This window comes from Dipodomys ordii, unplaced genomic scaffold (genome assembly GCF_000151885.1).
Source record: "Dipodomys ordii isolate 6190 unplaced genomic scaffold, Dord_2.0 Scaffold36, whole genome shotgun sequence".
Lineage (NCBI taxonomy): Eukaryota > Metazoa > Chordata > Mammalia > Rodentia > Heteromyidae > Dipodomys > Dipodomys ordii.
Window position 1 is genome coordinate 34,612 of NW_012267252.1, and position 22,186 is coordinate 56,797.

Consider the following 22,186-nt stretch of genomic DNA (forward strand, 5'->3'; position numbering starts at 1 on the left):
AAGACAGCCTCTTATCAGTTTTCATATTGGTCTCACTCCGCTCTTAAGCGTTCCTTGTTCAGAGGCAAAATCTAGGTCCCTCCCTAGTTTCTCCCAAGAGGCCACCGTGAGGCTTCCAGAGACAGCGAACCACGGGGCAACGATGTCACATTCATCCAAAAATCTCTCTAAAGTACTCTTTTTTAACTTTTTTGAGTGCAGTAGCTCATTGAGAGCCAAAAAAATTGGGTGCGAAGAAGAAGAGCCCATGTTTTAAACATTTAAAGCTGGTAAACAAACTTTTACTTTCACTTTTGGCTACTCTATTGACTAGCCCCGGGTTCTCGCTCTCTCTTTATCTACCGAGAAGAGCAAAAATCCCCCCGCTCTTGTCGCGGATTCCCCCTTTACCTGGGAACTTACCGGTGCACCACCCTGACTGCAGAGAGTTCTGAGTCCTCGTTGGGGTTATGGCTGAGTCCTCGTACGGGCCACCACGTGTCGCTACCGCCTCGACCAGCAAGGAAGACGCAACACCGAACTCTTCTCTCTGCAGTTTATTCAGGACCTTTGAGTAATCTTCTGACCCCAACCCCAGGGAGAATTCCCCACAGCCTTAAGTACCCGCTGGGTAGCCAACCCTGATACGCCACGTGGGAACCACCAATAGGTTCAGGTGCGGGGAAGCAAGCCAGATTCTATGCCTTAGCCATATAAGGAGTTGTTTACCACAGAGAGCACTTGCCATCGGGAAGGCGGAGGGCGGAAGCCAGCGCCATCTTCCAGGTGCGGCACGCAGCTCTCTACAGAACAGAGCCTCTGTCATCCCCTTAAAAAGAGCAGCCAACAATTGATGATCAATTTTCTAAATAAGAAAGGGGGAGATGTCGGGAGTCAAAAGGGAGTCTCTCAACATGATAGGCTTAACTATCTCACTGGAACATCTTGAGGCTGTTTACAGAATCTGATCTTTTCACCCTGCCCTAAGCAAACATCCTGCAGCTGCTACGGCCAATGAAAAAGCTTCCTTAACAGCCAATGAAAAAGCTTCCTTATTCCAAGCATATAAATACCCCTGTGTGAAAAATAAAAATTAGCAGCTTGATCAGAATCCCTGTCTTGCTGTCATTCTTCGTGTCTCTTGTCCCTTCATTCCTTCTCTCTTAGGTTCACTGCCCTTGTTGACGTCCTGTGGGTCGGGACAATACACATATTTAGTAATAGCAGCTTTCAAAAGCAACTAATGGGAAAAATGAAGAATTCAAAGAGATATGCCAGAGACACAATGAAAATCTCTCTGGGTCTTCCCAGGATTCCTCTAGAAGCTGCCACCAGGAAATCAGGGACAAGCCTGTGAGTGGACCAACTGTGCCTATGGTGTGGATAATGGTGTATTCCTTTCTAAACTCATGGTGAAATGTGGCTGCCATTTTGGTGGTGTTGAGGGCAGACTTTCCAAAGGTGATGAGAGGTTGTTAAGGATTCCATGGGATTAATGCTTTTCTCTTGGGAGTCAGTTCTTCCCTCATTGGACTGGATTAGAAACTGAGAGAGGGGGTGAGGAGGGAGGGAAGATAGGGAGAGATGAAGGGGATAAAGGAGGGAAGGTTGGAGGGAAGGAGTAGACAAAGGAATATGGGTGGAGTTCAGTAGCACAGTACTTGCCTCTAAGCATTCAAGTGAAACACAGCCATTCTGGCTGGGGTAGATGGAATCTCGGTGCCATTTTTATTTGCATTTCCATTACGACAAACAATATTTAACAAATCTTTCCTTCATGAATTTCTCTTTTGTGTATGTTGGTTCTGGGGCTTGAACAATGAGCCTCATGTTCTTGCTTGGCTGGCCCTCTACCATGTAAGCTACAGTTCCAATTCTGATTTTTCAATGGTTAGAGATTAAAAGTCTCATAGATTTTTCTGCTAGAGATGGCTTCAAACTGTAATCCTCAGATCTCAACCTCCTGAGTAGCTAAGATTACAGGTGCCTGGCTTCTGCATGAATTTCTTAGTTATTCTTGTGATAACTCTTTTCTTGTGTCTATGTGCCAGTACCAGGACTTGAACTCTGGGCCTTCATCTCTCAGCTTCCTTGCTTGCTCATAGCTAGAGCTCTACCATTTGAGCCATGCCTTCAATCCAGTATTTTTCTGGCTAATTGGAGATGAAGTCTCACAGACTTTTCAGCCCAGGTTGGCTTGGCATGCATTCCTCTAGGACTCAGCTTCTTGAGTAGTTAAGATTACAGGCATGAGCCATCAGCACCCGGCTTTCTTTTGAGACCATCTACAGATGATTTGTCCTTTTGGTATGCAATATTTTGAGTTGTTTACATATTCTGATTTTAATCACTTTCCCTATGACCAAGCCCCAGCTATAAACAGGCATTGTCTGGATGGATGTGCCAGAGAAACACAGTTAAAAGCAAGCTTCAAGAAACAGAAGAACACAGCCTGTCCAGGTGCTAAGAAACAGCCTCATACCCAGAAAGGCCCGCAAATCACACAAAAGTAGAAAACCAAAGCAAGAGAGGAGGATCTCACCAGGCAGGGCCCAGAACACACTGTGGAAAAGGAGACAACACACTTTTTAACAGGCCACATTTATTGGGTAAAAAGGAAATCCATATCAGACGTATTAAATCCTGAGAGGGGCTGACGGCCATTTGCAGCAGAGAGGGACCATGGTGAAGAAGGGCGCGGTGATGCTGGCAGGACCACGAATGGCCGTCAAAGCCGCCTCACACTGCCAGTGTGCGTCAGTCGGCCCAAGGCGGCCTGCACACGGAAGGAGCCAGGGAGACACCGAGCGAAGGCGGGCTGTCCGCAGAGGAGTCGGAGCCCAGTCGGCGTGGCCTGTGCATCACTGGGGAAACACGGTGACCACGTCGTAGCCCTCAGGGGGAGTGACCCGCTCCCGGGCGTGCTTCTCACAGTAGATCTGATCCTCTACAAAGAAATGGCCCTTCTGCTTCAGGTTGGTGCCACAGTCGCTGCACACGTAACACTCGGGGTGGCGATGACGTTCTCGAAGCTTCACGAACACCCCGCTACAGCAAGAAGAGGCCTGGGTCAGTGAGGTGAGCACCAGGGCGGCACCTGGCTCTGCGCTGGTCTCCTGGAGCTGGGAGCAGAGCTTCTCCACAAAGGCCCAGGACAGCAAAGCCCAGGCCTCCCTGCGGAGCCTCCCGCGGGAATGTAAAGAAGCCCCGCCCACTTCCTGCTTTGACAAGTTCACAAGGTCAAGGGTTTATTTAGCTCCTTCACATGCAAGCTGCCCACATCTTACCCAGTCAGCCCACCTGCAGGGCTGCCAAGACCCCGAAAGCAGATACTCACACAATGCCAGTGCCACATTTGTCACACATGGGCAGCTTCTGAGCATTTCCAATCGAGGCAGCCACTTTGGTGACTGGAGCTTTCACACTTCTAAATCCGGAGGGCTTGTTGGGGTCCCCTGAAACAAGAAAAACTCCTACATTGGCCAGAGCCACACATACACATCTATGCCCAAGTAGGTCAGAGACACTGGAGTCCAACAGATGTGACCCTACTGTGTGCTAGTGTACAAGTTACTAAACCTTTCTGATCTCCCAGCCTTTTCTATAAACCATGAAATCATTTTTCCCTTCGTTGTTGCACAAAAAAGATTAAAGCATACATAAAAAGCCCCCCTACAGTACCTGACACACAGTCAACCCTCACGACAAAAATCATATTACATTTGAATTAGATATTTGCAAATACTGATGTGTACCTTAGAGTGCTCTACACAGGGGTCTGGAGGTTCAAGAGCATGAGCCTCCAAGCAACAGAGTTCAAACTCTAGTACCATCCCTGCCAAAATATGTATGCATATATATATATACAGATTAACATATAGCTTAACAAATAAGTAAATAAAAAATAATATACAGATTAATAAATAAGTAAATAAAAAATAATATCTGAGCCAGGTGCCAGTGACTCATGTCTATAATCCTAGCACTCAGGAGGCTGAAGTTCAAATCCAGCCCCCAGCAGATAAATCTGAGTGACTAATTCCCATTAACAAAAATAAGCCAGAAGTGGAGCTGTGATTCAAGTGATAGAGCACTAGCTGTAAGCTAAAAGGCCAAGAGATTTCTGATAGTCCCACAGATTTTTCTGCCCAGGCTGACTTCTACCTCGATCCTCAGATCTTAGCCTCCTGAGTAGCTAGGATTACCCACATGAGCCACTGGAGCCTGCTGACTATGGTGCTTTTTAATGCCCTCTTAAATTTTGCATCCAAGGTAAGTGTCCTATTGCAATCTCAGTGCTACCTAGGAAGGGGCCTCAGAAGGGCCTGGAGGGCAGCAGCTTCAAACCTCCTGTCTCAAGCATCCCTGGCTGATAGCACTTGGATGTCTACCCCACGTGACAACAAAGAACAGCAGCAGCTCTGCACATCTGCACAGCATGGAAAGAAAGGCAAACTAACTTCTGAAGGGACCAGCTGAGCAAGCTCAGGGTCTCCTTCAGGAAAGAGTGCCTTTTTCACATAACTCCATCAGCAGAAAAATCACCAGGAAAAAAAAAGTGGGGGTGCAATGGGGTAGAAGAGAAACCAAAGAAAGACATAAATCCACACTGGGTAGAAGAATCCACTTCTCTTCCTGTGATGAAGAGACCTGGACTGATAGAACAGCTCTGCAGCAGCAGCAGAGCAGGCTGTAAGCTAAATGAGGCAGCCCGCACTGTGGGTTGTTCAGTCCCACATCGCCACCTGCTGGCACAAAGTTATTTTCTCTCACTTATCCAGCCAACATGGGAAATTCTATTTCTAACTAGCTTACTATTGGATTTGTTTTACTTTTTCTTTTTTTACACTATTGCACTCACTGAAATTCTTTTTTTTTCACTGAAAATTTAACTCAAGTACGTGTTAAGAGACATGGAAGAAACTACTATTTTAGCAAAACTCTTCATTTTTATTTTAGGTAAAAGACATCTGGGGCCAGGCATACTCACCAACACCTGTAGCTTCACCTACATAGGAGGCAGAAATAGAAAGATTGTGGTTCAAGGATGGCTGTGACAGAAAAATGAGATCTAACCTAAAAAGGGCTAGCTGTGACTTATGTGTTCAGAGTGTTTATGCTATGTATGAGGCTCTCAGTTCACACTGTAATACTATTTTTTTAAGGCATCAGCCTCAGGAATGAAAGAAAATGATAATTCCTGATCACACAAGTACATGTGGCTAAATGTTGTTCAATTAAATGTAAGTGGAGCCAGGCGCTGGTGGCTCACGCCTGTAATCCTAGCTATTCAGGAGGATGTGAGGATCATGGTTAAAAGCCAGCCTGGTTAGGATAGTCCATGAGACTCTGATCTCCAATTAACCACCAGAAAACCAGAAGTAGAGCTATGGCTCAAAGTGGTAGAGTGCTAGTCCTAAGCAGAAAAGCTCAGGGATAGCACCCAGGCCCTGAGTTGAAGCTCCACAACCAACAAAAAAAGAAAAGAAAAGTAGGTGGAGTATTGTGGGACTTCTGGATGGAGAAAGCTAGCTCAACTGAAAGGGCCTGCCCAGTTAGCCCTGTCCCCTTCCTTTGTCCCTGGTGCCTTGAGGTCCTGGTAGATAAGCAGCTGGGAGGCCAGAGAACCTTAATGAAGAGGAGAAAAGGCGCCCTCTTCAATGCACCCACTGTCACTGTCTTTATTAAGTGATCTACTGTTTCTGCTATCTGCTGGAATGTCACCAAAATAAAGACAGAGAAGCAGAACTGACCTGATGCCTGCAGAGGCACTGGAAGGAGCCTTGAGCACCTCAGGCATCAGGGCTCCCCAGGCCACGTGAAGGCCAAGCCGAGGCCTTCAGGTGCACGCATCTGACAGCACACTGTGATGGGTTTCCTGCAGTATGTGTGACCCCTGAGCCTACAGTAGTCCAGATACTAGCCTAAGCACAGAGTGCGGACAAGGCCCTGGGAAGGGGGGAATCTCAGCCTCTCAAGAGATCTTATACCCAACAGTGGTTCCCAAAAGAAAGCAGGTAGCTGGCTTCACTGGGCAGCTGGTCCACTTTCATTCCACCTGCCACACATCACTGGTGGCCCCCACCCACACCACAGAAGCATGGTGTATGGGCTCAGACCAAACAAATGATCAAGACATCGACTGACAGAATCCCCAAGTCACGTTTACTCCAACCTCAGCTTCCTGATGCATGTGTGGCAGGAAGCCCACAGCCAGTACAGAGCTTCCTAAGTAAAATTAGGTCGGCCAAGAGGGGGCGCTCTCACACTTTTTGGGGGGTGGTATTACTGGGATTGAACTCAGGACCTTAGGCATATAGACAAGCACTCTACCTGTGAGCCATATCCCCAGCCTCCCTTGCTCTCTCTTTTAAATGACCTTCCACCTTTCTTTTGGGGGGGGGTCAGTTGTGGGGCCTGAACTCTGGGCCTGGGCACTGTCCCTCAGCTCTTCAGGTCAAGGCTAGCACTCTACCACTTACGCCACAGCGCCACTTTCGGCTTTCTCTGTTTATGTGGCGCTGAGGAATCGAACCCAGGGCCTCATGTATGCAAGGCAAGCACTCTACCACTGATCCACCTTCCCAGCCCCAACCTAAAAAGTCCATGGCAAGCCAGGCTAGTGCCTGCTAGTGCAGCTTATACCTATAATTCTAGCTACTGAGGAGGCTGACATCTAAAGATGGTGGATCAAAGCCAGCCCAGGCAAGAGAGTCGCTCTCTCTCTCTCTCGCTCTCTCTCTCTCCCAGGGCCTAGTAGGCCCTAAATTCAAGCCCCAGGACAGGTACTCTCACCTACCCCCGCTTCCCTCCCATCACCACCATCATCACCACCACCCCGCATAAAAATCCATGCCAAGTGTGGTAGTGCATCCCTATAACCTCAGCCATGAGAGGCTGAGACAGAAGGTGAATTATTTCATATCAGCCTGGACAACTTAGCAAAACTATGTCTCAAGTGGAAAAGAAAACAACCACACATTCAGAACACAGCATGCTTCTTCCACCTACTCCAGGCTTCGGCACTGACTAACCTTCACTCCTGATCCTGACTCAGAACCTGTGGCTGCTGCAGATAGGGACGATTACCTTTTTCATCTGACTCCAAGATTTCCTGCAGAACCAGGAACGAAGTGGACTGCTTCGGGGGCTCATTCAACTCCTGCTTCTCCTGCAGCATCTTGTAAACCTCAGATTCCTTGTCGATGATTAGGCCCCCTGACACCTGAGCATGGTCCACGCTGTGGAACGGTCAAGTTCATGAACACATGTGAGACGTGAACAAGCATCACCAGGCCCGCCCCTCCGGCAAGCACAGCCACGATGACCAAAACTGTAGAAGACTCTTTCCAAATGGTTTCAGGAATTCAACTCTCCTGGCTCACAGGTGTGGTGGAATGCTCATGTGCTTTGCCATCCATAAACGTTCAGGCCCAGGGAACAGGCAAGCCAGGCCTGGCCTCCCACACCTTCCTCCTGCCACTCCATGTGCCCCAGAGCAGGTGAGGCAGGCTCTACTGTGTGGCCTGGGGCTCCGTTTTGTAGAAGGTGAAGGCCTGCACTGCCTGGCCTGGGATGGAGAAGCAACTGTGCTCCACCCTGAATCCAGCCCCCTTCTTCTCACCCCTGGCTCCGGGATATCTAAGCTACAGCACTGCTGGCTAGCAGGACTGGACAGCTGTGTACACCCTATCTGTCGCCATTCATAACTGCAGGACAGTCCTTTTTTGTGCTGGGATTTGAACTCAAGGCCTGGGGTGTTGTCCCTTAGCCTTTTTGTTCAAGATTGGTGCACTACTACTTGAGTCACAGCTCCATTTCTGGCTTTTGGGTGGTTGATTCGAGGTAAGAGTATCACAGATTTTTCCTGCCTAGCTTTGAGCTAGGATTTGAGCTAGCTTTCAGGCTAGCTTTGAGCTGGGATTTTCAGATCTCAGCTTCCTGAGTAGCTAGGATTGCAAACACAAGTCACAGGAGCCCAGCAGGAAGTCTTTTTGTGTGTGTGGGTGTGCCACACACAAGCTTGAACTCAAGGCTTGGGTGCTAGTGCCTAGGCTAGTGTTTGTGGGTTTTTTGGTTTTTTTTGCTTAAGGCTAGCACTCTACCACTTGAGCCACGGCTCCACTTCTGGCTTTTTCTGGTAGTTCATTGGGAATAAGATTCTCACAGATTTACCTGCTTGGGCTGGCTTCAAACCATGACCATCTGATCTCAACCTCCTAAGCAGCTTAGATTGCTCTTTTTTTTTTTTGCCAGTCCTGGGGCTTGAACTCAGGGCTTGGGTGCTGCCCTTAAGTTCAAGCCCTAGTATCAGAAAAAAGCAAAAAAAAAAAAAAAAGGTCAGAAGCTGGTGGCCCATATCTGTAATCCTAGCTACTCAGGAGGCTGAGATCTGAGGATTACAGTTCAAAGCCAGCCTGGGCAGGAAAATCCGTAAGACTCTTATTTCCTATTAACCATCAGAAAACCAGAAGTGGTGCTATGGCTGAAAATGGTAGAGTGCTAACCTTAAGCAAAAGGGACAGTGTTCAGGCCTTCAGTTCAAGCCCTAGGACTGGCAATAAATAAATAAATAAATGTAAGTTCCTGCATTGCATTTTGCAGGAAATTGATGTGGAGAGGCCTTCAGGCAATCCCAAGTGGTTAGTGCTTATTTATTTATTTTTTATTATTCTTATGAAGGCAATGTATGGAGGGATTACAATTACATAAGCCAGGTAGAGTGCATTTCCTTTGGGACAATGTCACCCCTTCCCTTGCTCTCTCCCAGTTTTTCCCTCATTAGTTGTATTTAAATCCTAGTGTGATCCACTGAGTATTTCAATATGCATTCTCAAAACTACTGATGCCCCCAAAGCAAGGAAAATGCTAATGTGCTTCATTTAAGTGATAGTGACACATCATAAGGAAAATTGGGGGGGCACTGTGGGCAAAAGAAAAACAAAACTGAATCAAGTACCAGCAAAACAGCCCTGAGCTCTGCGTCCTGAGCATGCACAGTCTTTCCTTGGCCAGGTCTCTGCAATACCAAAGGTGCACCATATCTGTGTTTCTGCAAGTTACTTCCCTTTTCTTCCTCTCATTCCACCTCTCCCTCTTTCTTTTTTCCCTCTCTTCTCCCCATCTGGGAGGCATCCTGGAGGACTTTAGATGCCTAGTTCTCAGCTGAAAACGGACTTGTCCAACAGCAGTGAAGCCCCAGGTGTTTCCCCTGGACCACAACCATGTTCTGACAACAGAACTCTCTCATGGACAGTGACATAAGCTATGCTTTGCTGCAGCTGGGGAATATTTAAGCAGAAGCTCTCGTTGGCTGGTCAGGCCTGCCAGCTGTGGTGTGCCCTGGGGGAGGGAAGCTGCCACCCCGCCCATCCTGCGCCCATCCTGCGCCCATCCTGCCTGCCGCCCTGCCCCAGGCAGCCAGTCTCTGCCTGCGTCCTTCGCCCTCCACCTGCAGGGAATTCTGGGAGCCTTTCGGGCAGCCAGGCAAGGGGCCGCCCTGAGGACTTGTTTTAACAGAGTCTTCCTCAGGCTCATCTACTCAACCCTGTGGAGCTAGGAACTTGCCCTATATTAAGTACATTACAATATTTCTTATGAATGTCTTTTCTATTCCTCTAAGAACTATTTTAAAATCAAGATCAGACCATGGAATGTTGTTGGGAAGAATTTTTCTCTTCTTTGGTGTATGTAATGTCTGAAAGCCACCAGGGAATGCTAAAAATGAAAGAACCCAAGGCCAGCAAACAACTCGGAAAGCACTTCCAAAATTCAAATAAAAGAGAAACCAATATACCACTTATTCTTAAATAATATCTTAATATAATATGCTGCTGGATGATTTATAAGCTATGCCCACTATCCTCACTTGAAACTCCAACGCCAGCCGAACTCAAAAATTATAGCCTAGTGATTCAGACTGTAAGTCTGAGTCCGATTTGAAGTCTGAGTCCCTAGGCTATATGATATTATTAACATGATAACAGTATCTTAAGAAAATAATCAGGACAAAATATGCCTAAGATATGAAACAACAACAACAACAAAAATTCTCAAAGCAATGAAAGCATTCTATAGTGAGCCAGGCATAAAGCCACACGCCACACGCCTCTATAAGAAGCTGAGGCAGGAGGAGGAAGAGTTTAATGCCTGCCGGAGCTACCTAACTAGACTCTTAGGGAAAAGAAAAGAAAAGAAAAGAAAAAATGCAAGAGAATGTAAGAAGTCCCCCCCCCCACACACACACACACTTTGACCCATCTCCCAAAGGAGTCTTCGGAAGCCCTGCCTACAGACCTTATATGCCACTCCAATCTGCTCCAGCCAAAGAGCGGCTGAAGCCAAACAGCATCAGGTCAAGGAGGATCAAGAACAGCTGGCCGTGCCTCTGGACAGGGTCAGCAGAGCGACCTGAGATGGAAGCCAGCTTCCTCAGAATAATGAAGTTACCAGAATGTGGATACAGAGGAATTCTGTAAAACGTGAGCCATCACTTTTGGCAGTAAGTTAAAGATCTGTGTCTATAAATCCTAACCAAAAGAAGGAAATTCTCAACAAGAACAACAACAACAAGCTCATTTCAAATATTAAGACAAGTTAAAAGGGTAAAAAGAAATACACCACATAACCATGAATCAAAGGAAAGCTGTCGTGACTGTATTACTCTCTGGCTGAATTAACTGGCAAATTAATTCACCAGAAATGGAAAGAGACTTTGTAAAAAGAGCCATTATTAAAAATCACAAGAAAGGACGCTGAAAATCATACACCAAGAAGCTGTAACAATCTTAATGGCTAACTAAAACAAGAGGGCTTCATATGTATGAAGCAAAAACTGAGAAAAACAACAGACATGTTCAAGGTGACAGGCAAAAGATTCAACCTTTCTCTCAACCAGTAACAGGCCAATAGAAGTAGAACTCAGCAATACTGGCAGCTAACAGGGACTTTTACATGTGACCTTTTCCACTTGTTGACCAGTCAAAAGCAGAATAAATATGCTGACAATATCCATGAATGACACCAAGACTCTATCCTAGGCCACAGACTCCATCTCAACAAATGTTAGAGACCTGAAATTACACAATGCATTCTCTGACCACAACAGAATCAAATTATAAATCAACAGCAGAAACAGGAAAACCTCAAACCTTCTACAAGGGAAACAGACTTCCAGATAATACACAGGTTGAAAAGAAAGTCTGAAGGAAATAAAAAACATTACCACACTGAATAAAAATATGAAACCTAAGAATCTGTGGTTCGTGGTTAAAGTAAGGCAGAAAGGAAACTGATGGCATTAAATGCATCTACTAAAGGGAGACATCTCAAGTCAACAACCTCAAGAGCCAACCAAAGAAGCAAAATCAAGCCAAAGGAAGCAGGCTAGAGAAGTAGTATGTCTTGCCAGTGTTATGGTTAGACATGAACTCTCCTTTCCTGGGAAGGCTTGGTGGTCCCCGGCTGGTTGGCTATTAAGAAGTGATTAGACTGTAACCATGCCAACCTCATCAATGTGTGTGCTGATTGATGTGTTCATACCTCATAGGCTAGAAGATGGGGCAGGCTTTCCTAGCTGGAAGAAGTAGGTCACCAGGATTGTGTGTGTCCTTGAAGCTATATCCTGAGGTTTATGTTGTCCCTGGCCCCTTTCTCTCTTGCTCTCTCTGGCCCCCAAGCACTATGAAAAGACATTTACTCCACCAGGTGTACTACCATCAGAAAGAAGAGTGTCACAACAAACCATGCAGACACCAAAAGGACAAGAAAACACCATGGTCCACCATAGTAAATGGCTATTTAAAAAAAGCTTAACTGATCGGATCAATGGGAATAGATCAATGGGAATAGATAAGATTCAACATCATTCCAAAATTCAAAAATTAGAAATAAAGAGAGCTTCCTAGCTTGATAAATTATAGTTAGCACCCCACTTAAGAGTAAAAAGCTCAATGTTTTTCCCAAAGATGGAGGAGTCAAGGATGCATGCTCTAGCCATACTGATTTTTGACTCAGCTGCTAGTGCTCTAAGCTTTGGCCAATGCAACAAGGCAAGAAAAGGAAAAGGTCACACATGTCAGAAAGGAAGACAGAAAACTACGTAGAACCACTGTCAACACAGAAAATCACAAGGAATTGCTATTAGAATATATAAAATCTGCAAGAAGGACTAAAAGTAAAGGTATTTTTATGCTAGCAAGAGATCATTAATAATTTGCTTTGAAAGTAGTAGTCTTACCTCCTATTTAGGAGTAAATATTCACTTGACACAGCAAGAGGCTGAGATCTGAGATCATGGTTTGAAGCTAGCCTGTGCAAGAATCTCTAAGACTCATTTCCAATAAACCACCAAAAAGCTGGAAGTGGAGCCGTGGCTCAAGTGGTAGAGTGCTAGCCTTGAGAACAAAAACTCAGGGGGGATAGCACCCAAGCCCTGAATTGAAGCCCCAAGAAAAGGAAAATTTGCACAGAAACTTTACGTTATAATGTGTCTATTTCAGTTTTAATCATAATAGTCACACTCCAGGGACCCATTAAGCACATGTAAGACTTTGGTGTCATAGGATATTTAGTCACATAAGGTAACAAGTTAGGATGAAATAAACAGGCAGAAAAACCAACACAGAAACAGAGGACTTGAAAAAGACCAACTACACCTAATAGACAATTACAAAACCCTCTCCACCAGAGTGCTGTGTCCCCTTGTTTTCTGTATGAGCCACATCCATGGTAGCACTTCCTCTTTCACTGCTCAGTTCTGCTGTGTCTTCTCTAACTTTTCTTTCCTTGTTGTTGGTAGTGGTGGTGGTGGTTGTAGTGGTTGAGGGGTTTGAACTCTGGGCCTGGGCGCTGTCCCTCAGCTCTTTAGCTCAAGGCAAGCACTCTACCACTTGAGCCACAGCAACACTTCCAGTTTTCTGGTGTTTTCCTTCCGGAAAGTCTCATGGACTTTCCTGCCCCGGCTTGGCTTTGAACCATGATCCTCAGATCTCAGCCTCCTGAGTAGCTAGGATTAAAAAGATGTGAGCCATGGGCACCTGGCTTAACTTTTATTTTTTTTAATTTTATTTTTTTGTTTATATGGTACCAAGGAATTGAACCCAGGGCCTCACACATGCTACATAAGCACTCTACCACTGAGCCACATTCCCCGTCCAACTTTTCTTAATCTACTAAGCATTTGTCCATTCTGTTGATCTTTTCAAAAAGTGAATTCTTAGTTTCATGGATATTTTCTATCTAATTTTGGGTTTGTTTGTTCTAGTTCTTGGAGCTGTAAATTTAGTTGGGTTTGAGAATTTTTCTTTGACTGGGCCACAGCAAACTTTCCTCCTAGCACTGTTTTGGGTTTTTTTTTTTTTTTTCCATCCTGTTAAGATTTTTGGAGCAGGGGTATTTTGTTTTTGAGACAGGGTCTTACTAACTTAAACTTACAATCCTCTTATCTTCTCCTGTGCTGGGATTACAGGTGTGTACTACCAGGCACAGCCCTACTGAGTTTTGATGCATTGTTTTCATTTATGCTCACATACTTTCTAATTTCCCTTGTGATTCTTATCCTATAAGTTGTTCAGCTGTGCTGTCCAATTTCCAAATATATGTGATTTTTCTAGTTTTCTTTTTTGCTACTGATTTCTGCTTTTATTCTACTGTGACTGGAATGTATAGTATCACTTTGGTCTTTTTTAAGTTTCTTAAGGTTTATTTTATGTGGTCAAACTTGTGGTCTATGTTTGTAGAATAATCCATGTACAATTGAGACAAACTAAATATTATACATTTTACATTTACATAGTATCTACATTTTCACTGCTAGTATAGAGACATTTAATTTTTTAATGTTTATCTTATATTCTACATGTTTATTTTGATGGATTCTTATTGGATTCATTTATTAGTTCTAGGGTGGTGTTTGGGTTTTTTTTTGCTAACTTCTTTATAATTTTCTATGTCGATGATTTATGAAAAATAAACTATTTTATGAACTGAATGCCTTGTTTTCTTATTACATTGATTAAAACTTTAAAAGCACTAGACTGAACCAGAGTGGTAAGAACACATTCTCTGCCGGCTCTCCTGGCTTGAGGGAGCCTGAAGTAGGATCACAAAGAGATACATCATACAACAGTGTTTAAAATAGCCAAGAGATCAGACCACTCAACACACTTCATCAACAGATGTATCGATTCTCTTTTTAGTATGACAAAGAACAGAATATTACTGAGCCTTGAAAAAAGTAGCAAATCTTATCAGATGCTACATGATATTGTAGTTGAAACTTGCAGGTATTACATTAAGTAAAGCCATAAGCCAGTCACAGAAAGAGAAATAGCGCATAATTCTACTTGAAGTATCTAAAGTAATCAGACTCTTAGAAACAGAAAGCGGAATGGTGGTCTCCAAGTGCCTGGGGGAGGGATGGGCGAGGGAGGGAGTTGTTGTTCATTAGGTACAGAATTTCAGTTATGCAAGAAGAATACATTCTAGGGATCTATTGCACAACAATGCACACGTAATTTACTACTACTATACAGTGCTCTGAAGAAATGGTTAAGCTAGGAAGTTTCTATCATGTGATTTTTAACCACAATTTAAAAAAAACAACAACCTTAGAACAGAAAACAAAAAAGGAACAAAGTCTAGATAGATCCTAAAGCCTGTCTCCAAAACACTGCGTTGAACATAAAAAATGATAATCCTAGAACATAATGTGTTTTATAATTCCCTGAATGTAACATTCCTGAACTAAGAAGGCTGTAACAAAAAAGAGATTAGTAGGCTGCTGCAGGGGAAAGGAAGGGGGAGGGGAAGTAGGCGTGGCTACAAGGGGCAACTTGAGAAACTAGTGACCTGCAAGCTGCACCTTTCCATTGAGTCCTGTCAACATCCTGTTTTTGTTTTTGATCAGTCCTCGGGCTTGAACTCAGGGCCTGGGTACTATCCCTGAGCTTCTTTTGCTCAAGGCTAGCATTCTCCCACTTGAGCCACAGCACCACTGTGGCTTTTTCTGTTTATGTGGTACTGAGGAATCAAACCCAGGACTTCATGCATGGTAGGCCAGCACTCTACCACTAAGCCACATTCCCAGCCCCCTAAGACTCTTATCTTCAAATAACTACCCAGAGTTCAAGTGGGGACCTGCACAAAGAAAAAAGTAAATAAATAGAATAAAATATTTGCCCCCAAATAGAAGTTAAGTGCTTACTGAAAATGGTGGAGATCCCCTCCGCCCCCCATAGGATAAAGAAAAGGCTTTCCTTCAGGATGAAGAATCCCTTCAGGGTGTGTCCAGGAGAAGCTTTCAGTGTCTCATTCCAAGAAATGAGAATCTGGGTTTAGACATCCCCCAGGTTGGAGAGGGGAAGGGGAAGGTGAAGAGGGAACGGCAGAGGGAAAAGGGAGGAAAGGGAAGAAAGAGAAGTAGAGGAAGGGGAAGGACAAAGGGAAAGGAAAAGAAACAAGGGAAAAGGGAAGGGAAGAAGGAGAAAGGAAGGGAAGAGGAAGGGAGTAATTCTGGGAAACTAGGCATTCAGCTCTACAAGGGCTGTCTGGCCTGTGTTTTTTGTGTTTTAGTCTTCACTGGCCCAGATGATGGTCCCTGTGATTAAGAAAGCAGAGAAGGAATTATTAGCCCCATGAGCCCTAGCAAAGGAGGAAGGAACATCCAGACTCAGGAGACAGTTCTCTGCACTGGGGCCAGGTTAGCTAGCGAGATAAGCACCATCATCATGCTCAAAGTCCTCTGCTCTAGTTCCCACGTAGTCGGGGTTAATGCAATCCCTCTGGTACCATTTGAACAGTGCCTGACTTGCTTTTTTTAAAAATACACACTACATTGCATTCTCTCAACAACCTGGTACTGAGGTTGGTAGTTTGAGTCCACCTTAAAGACTGGGAGACAGGGTTTCAGAGCAGTTACAGATACTCAGCTGGTGAAAGGCAAAGCTGGCATTCAATGCTCAGGCCCATCTACCTACCTAGCAGGAAGTCTCAAACGATATCATCTAAATAAGACGATCCAGGCTCTGAGTTATCCCATGTTGATGAGAACATCTAAACTCAGTTGGAAGAGGTCACAGATGTCCTTCGCCCTTAAGGTACACCGGAGAAAGGATTGCTTCGCTGAGCTCCCCTAGAGGGAAGAGGCTGCTGAGGATCTATCTGCCCCCTTCAGCCCACGAGGAAGGAGAAGCAACAATGGAGGCACTCTCCCTGCCTTCCCAGGTGGCAGTGCTATTGGCATTCTGGCTTGATTGGAAGGCAACTGTGTGAAGATCACAAACACACACACACACACACACACACACACACACACACACACACACACACGCTTTACAAAGAAACTCAGGGTGAGCCCCCAGGGCTTGATTGGAAGGCAACTGGCAACTGTGTGAAGATCTCTCTCTCTCTCTCACACACACACACACACACACACACACACACACACACACACGCGGATGCTTTACAAAGAAACTCAGGGTGAGCCCCCAGGGCTTGATTGGAAGGCAACTGGCAACTGTGAAGATCACACACACACACACACACACACACACACACACACACACACGGATGCTTTACAAAGAAACTCAGGGTGAGCCCCCAGGGAATGGGTGATGAAGTCAGATGCAAAGTATGTAATGAGCCAATTCTGGAGCCTCCATGGATTTCACAGACTAAACAGTGAGTGTGATGGGGAGGGGGGGCGGGAGGGGGGGGACACTGGTATGAGCCAGTGCTAGGGACTCATGCAGAGCCAGTGGCATTACCCTGGGAGCTGCGGGATGGGAAGACTCTCTTTGCAGAGATCATACCAGACAGGCATGAAGCAGCAAGCAGAGACCCCTATGCTAACAGCACAGCCAAGCTCCACGGCTTTGGGCAGAGGTATTCTCATGGTTCTGGATTCCTCCTCACATAGCTTAGGATGGCACCGATCACGGTCCTCCTCATTGGGGAAAAGCTGTACCGAGCCTTGATAAAGACTCAGAGGACGCTGAACCCAGACTGCGATGGGAGGGGAAAGTTTCAGACAGGAAGGGAAAGAACAAGCAGGGAGCATGAGAGAAGTAAGAAGACTTTAATGAAGGAAAAATTGCCAAGGCCACACTAAAAATACTTTCCAGGCCAGTGCATCATGGTTCTTCCAATGAAAATGTGTCGTTTCCTGGGTTATAAAATGGAGATCATGCAGCAGTCCACTTGGGGCCAGTGAAGGAAGGCTACCCTCTCCACCTCTTCCAGCACCAGAGCAGCGAAAACACGGGGCCGCCCCTCTGCCCTCTCGCCCCCTTGCTCCCTAGCCCCCCTTGGCATCTCTGCCAGTCTGCATTGAGCTGCTCAGAAGCCTTCCTTCAGGATGTGTCCATGACAACCTGTGTGGGGAGGGGCGGCATGGCTCTTGGGGATCCCCAGTATCCCCACAATCTCCTTGAAGGGTATCAACAACTCAAGCCGGCAAGGCCTTTTAGGAACCAGAATTTGGGGGACCGAAGCAGGAATGCCCACTTTGCCTTAGTTACTATGATAAATGCCTTCAATATTAAAAAAAATAATAATAATGGTACTGGAGGTTTGAACTCAGAGCGTTGTACATGCTAAGCGAGCGCTCTATCTCTTAGTCACCCCCTCCAGCCTTTTTGCCCTGGTTATTTTGGGGCCTGGGCTAAGCCCATATCATGATCCTTCTATATATATACTTCCTGTCATAATGGGTGTGACAAGTACACACCACTACACATCCAGCTATTGAGATGAGGTCTTGCAAATTCTTTGCCAATGGAAGCCTCAGACCTTGATCCTCCCAACCTCTGCCTCCTCCTAAGAGGCTAAGTATGAGCCACCAGCAACAACGACCACTTTCATTGTCTTCTAAAGCCAAACAGCCAAAGTCTGTCCTCTGAGACACCTAAGGAACTGAAAAGAAAATCTCAGTGTCCTCTCCGTGTCAGGCACAAAGACCTGCATACAGTAAGGACTTGAAAATATCAGTCTCTCTTCTGGGTGGGGGTGAGGGGGGGCAAGGGGGGTAAAGATTATATATATATACCATGAGGCCACTATGCCCATGAGTGTGGTTTTTACAAAGCCCTTAATAAACAGCTAAGGACTCCGGGACCCAAAGAACTTAACCTCTCCTCATCTGCATCTGAAGCACTTAGGGGTATACAATTTAAACACCCTAAAGTTGGGCGAGTGACTAATAAAGTTGAATTCGGGAGAACTGAAGGGCACAGAGGGCTTCAGAGTTAAGACAACAATCTGAGGATTCCAGGTGGTAAAGATCCTTAGAGCAGAGAAGTTGGGACTATTACCATGTTTTCCAACAAAGCTTGAACACTGAAAACTCAGCTTCCATATTTAAAAAAGGCTTCTGCAACTTCTATTTTAATGAAAGCAATCAGCAGGAATAGGAATCCTTGAGCTGCACTTGGTTTCTGGCTTTGAATCAGAGGAGCAGCACCATGTCTGCACGGAGCATGTGTGGTCCAATGGCCACGGACCACAGTGCAGTCTTCTCTGCCCTGGGATGCTTATCCTGATGTGGCTTTTGGGTATGTGTGTGGCAAACTCATATGCTAGTCGGTCCACTTACTCTCATCCTCACACCCAGGTCCTTTGCCACAGGCTGCTGGAGTTCTGGATTCATCCTTGAAGTGTTTGGGAGGGAGCTAGTGGCCCATGCCTATAAACCAAGCTATTCAGGAAGCTGAAATCTCAGAAGGATCATGGTTCAAAGCCAGCCCAGGCTGAATAGTACATGAGAATCTTATCCCTCATAAACCAGTAAAAGCTGGAAATAGGAGCATGGCTCAAGTGGTAGAGCACCAGCCTTAAGCAAAAAAGCTAAGCAGGAATATGAGGCCCTGAGTTCATTACAATACCATCATAAAATAAAGAGTTTGGGAAGGAAGAGATACATTATAGGCCCCTCTGATGAGAAGACCTAAGGGACCTGATACAGACTCAAAAGCATTGCAAGCCAATAAACAGTCTGTGACAGAAGAGGACAGACCTTCCCAGTCCCCTGCAAGACTTTTCTGCCTTTTCCACCCACAGTCCCATCTCTCCCTTGCTAAGACTGCCTCTGCCACAAGACCAGAACCCACTCCTGTGGACAAGCCTCATGGACTTTTCTTTCTACAATTTCTTTTTTCACTCTGGAGCAAAAGTAAGCAGATTCAGCCCAAGAGGGCACCATGGCATCCTTCGCCCTCCCTGCTCAGATCAGATGCAGAACAATAGGAGGATGCTAGCTTCTCACCAGCACTCCCAAGCAGAAATAATGAGGAACTCCTCAGGGAGAGGCGGGGCTGAGAAGGAAGGTCTGTGATTAGCAGATGCTGAAATGAGCTCAGGACGAGATTAATCACTGTTCTCAACAGTGGCAGACACAGTGCAGGGCCATTTCCATGTCACGTCTTATTCCTACAACCACTCTACGAAGCAGAAAGAAAAATGAGTTGGATGCTGGTGGCTCACAACTGTAATTCTAGCTTCTCAAGAGACCGAGATCTGAGGATCACAGCTGGAACCCAACCCAGGCAGGAAAGTCCATGAACATGGACTTATCTCCAAGTAACCACCAAAAAGCCAGAAATGGAGCTGTGGGTCAGGTGATAGAGCACCGGCCTTGAGCAGACAAAGCTATGGAACAGTGCCCAGGGCCTGTCCAGCACTGGCATGCGCACACACACACACAGGTAAGAAAAATGCATACAAAAGTTGTCTCCCTTGAGTAATGGTTCAGCCTTCTCTCATTTGCCAAGAGGAAATGGTCCTGGTATAAAAAAGCCTCTTCAAGAAAGGATCTGGAGAAAATTCCTGGGCCTACTTACGGTCTGCCATTGGCCTCTCCTCCACTGGCTGCAGTCTTTGACTCCACAGCATTGTTGAAGTTGGAGATGTTCTCAGAGGAGTACAAGCCGGATGGGTTGTTGTACTGGTTGGTGATGACCCTGGGGGCAGTGCCAGAGGCAGGTGAGGCAGTAAAGGGCATGGCACTTCTGTTGTGGGCACTTCCTATGTGTAGGACCTCCTGTAGGCAGAGCAGAGGAGAAATCAAGGGCCAAGTTCACCATCCGTCTCTTGATGGGCAGTGCCAGCTGAGAGTCAGGGAAGAGTTTCCAGCCAAGCCACAATGGCTTCGGTGCAATGTCACACTGTAGCTGAGAGACTCTCTCAGATCTACTGAGACTTGTGGGCAACGACCAGGAAGGGGTCCTCGGATGGGAAACGGGGTTAAGTTCCTACCCTCTGAATCAGCTCTGCTTCTGATTCTGCCCCAAAGCCCGGCAAAAGCTGATCCTGGGGTAAATGGAGCAGGACACCTCCTAGATGCCTTGGGCTGGCAGGATCTAAGGCAGAGATGAAGCACCCTTAGGGTACATTCCAGAGGGATGAAGGAATCAAGAGGAAAGGAAAATGCAGAGGAAAGGAAAATGCAGAGCGGTGCAGGAGATGACAAGGTGGAGATAAATTCCCCAGAACAGAGTAGGTCTGATCAAGAGATGACAGGGTTGTGGTGCAAGCTGGTGGGTGCGGGGCTGGTCTCATTCCCTCAGTGGGGGCAACAAGGAGTGGGCGGATTGCTCCTGGTAGGGAACACACAGGCTACTCAGATGAAAGGTTAAAAGATGCCTGGTCAGGGGCAGAAGAACTTTGAGTTCTTTGTGTTCTCATTGTCCTCTCTCTGTGATCTGAGAACACCCCCTCTGCCCCTCCTCTGCTCGAAGTCTGGCAACTAATTACTACAACAGCAACTTCTAGATGCTTCTGTGCAAGTGCTCAAATACACTTTGTAAACAAACATTCCTTAAAAAAAAAATCTCGAATGCTTTCCAGTGACTCAGTAAGCAAGGCCCTTTCTACTCTGTTTGTCTGGATCTATCCGTGGCTTGCAGGCAATACATGCACTATGCTGTCCTTTAAACGCAATTTCCATGTGTTTGCTGACTTCCTGAGAAAATTCATCTGAACTCTGGTCTCTCCTTTAAACACCCAAGTCCGAAACGAGCTCTTGACTCTATTGCTCTTTCTTTTCTTTCTTCCTTGTTAAATCTCCAATGCTTTCTTGAAAACCTAACACTTTAATTCATTGCATACCTAATTTAAAATAAAAGACAACAGCCATCTACCAGTGGCTCATGCCTGTAATCTTAGCTACTCAGGAGGCTGAAATCTGAGGATGGCCATTCAAAGTCATTATTGGCAGTCAAATCTATGAAACTCTTATCTAATTAACCACCAACAGATGGGAAGAGGCGCTATGGCAGAGTGCTAGTCTTGAACAAAAAGGCCTAAGGGACAGTGCCCAGTTCCTGAGTTCAAGCCCCAGGATCAACACAAAAATTAGTTAATAGACAACATAAAAATGTTTGTGACTGGGCACATGGTTCAAGTGGTAGAATACCTGCCTAGCAAGCACAAGACCTTGAGTTCAAACCCTAGTACCACCCCTCCATAAAGGTTTTTCTGATTGAGTTTCTTATTTATCACTATTCTATTAGGCTTCCTCTTTAACAAGTCAGAATCAGTGGGATAATGTTCAACTGACTCTGTCCATATTATATAAAAAGCTAAGTTTACACAGGTAACCACAAAAGAAGATGCATAGCCACTTAAGAATAAATATTTCAGCTGGGCAACAGTGGTTCATGTCTGCACTGCTAGCTACTCAATGGGTTGAGATCTGAGGATCCCAGTTCAAAGCCAGCCTGTAAAGGAAAGTCCATGAGATTCTTATTTCCAATCACCCACCCAAAGTGCTGCAAATGGAGCTATGGTACCAGTGGTAGAGCACTACTAGCCTTGAACACAAAAGCTCAAGGACAGCATCCAGGCCCTAAATTCAAGGCCCAGGACAGGTACAAAAAACAACAACAACAAAAGAATATTTCAGCAGTAATGAAGAAACAGAGGAATAGTTGAGCAATTTGACACAAGGGCTCAAAGGAATAATTGAAACTTGATTGTGACGAAGGTGGCCAAGTCACAAGGGAAGGCCTAAGATTCTTGCCACATTCACTACAGTCCTATGGACGCAGTGTGACTGAGTCCAGTATGGCCATTTGTCTTTCTCTCTCTCTCTCCATGGCCAGTGTTAGAAGCAGCCAGTGCTAGCAGGCTGAGCACCAGAGAAGAGACTTATTCTTCAATCTTGGCTCAGCTTTGCCTTTCCACTTCAAGTCTGGCTATGGGCCAGTTAGAC

At 45.7% G+C, this 22,186-nt stretch overlaps 1 protein-coding gene across 1 annotated transcript in view; it reads right to left on the reverse strand.

Annotated features, from left to right (window-relative positions):
* The window catches only part of Pdlim1 (PDZ and LIM domain 1), a 31,965-nt gene that overhangs the window by 4,400 nt on the left and 5,379 nt on the right, over nucleotides 1-22,186 (reverse strand). The window contains exons 3-6 of the mRNA XM_013017664.1: nucleotides 19,815-20,014; nucleotides 7,069-7,220; nucleotides 3,317-3,434; nucleotides 2,793-3,027 (exon numbers count right to left, since the gene is read on the reverse strand). Of these exons, the coding sequence (XP_012873118.1) occupies nucleotides 2,841-3,027; nucleotides 3,317-3,434; nucleotides 7,069-7,220; nucleotides 19,815-20,014 (657 nt within the window). The 3' untranslated portion in view covers nucleotides 2,793-2,840. The remainder of the gene's footprint in view (nucleotides 1-2,792; nucleotides 3,028-3,316; nucleotides 3,435-7,068; nucleotides 7,221-19,814; nucleotides 20,015-22,186) is intronic.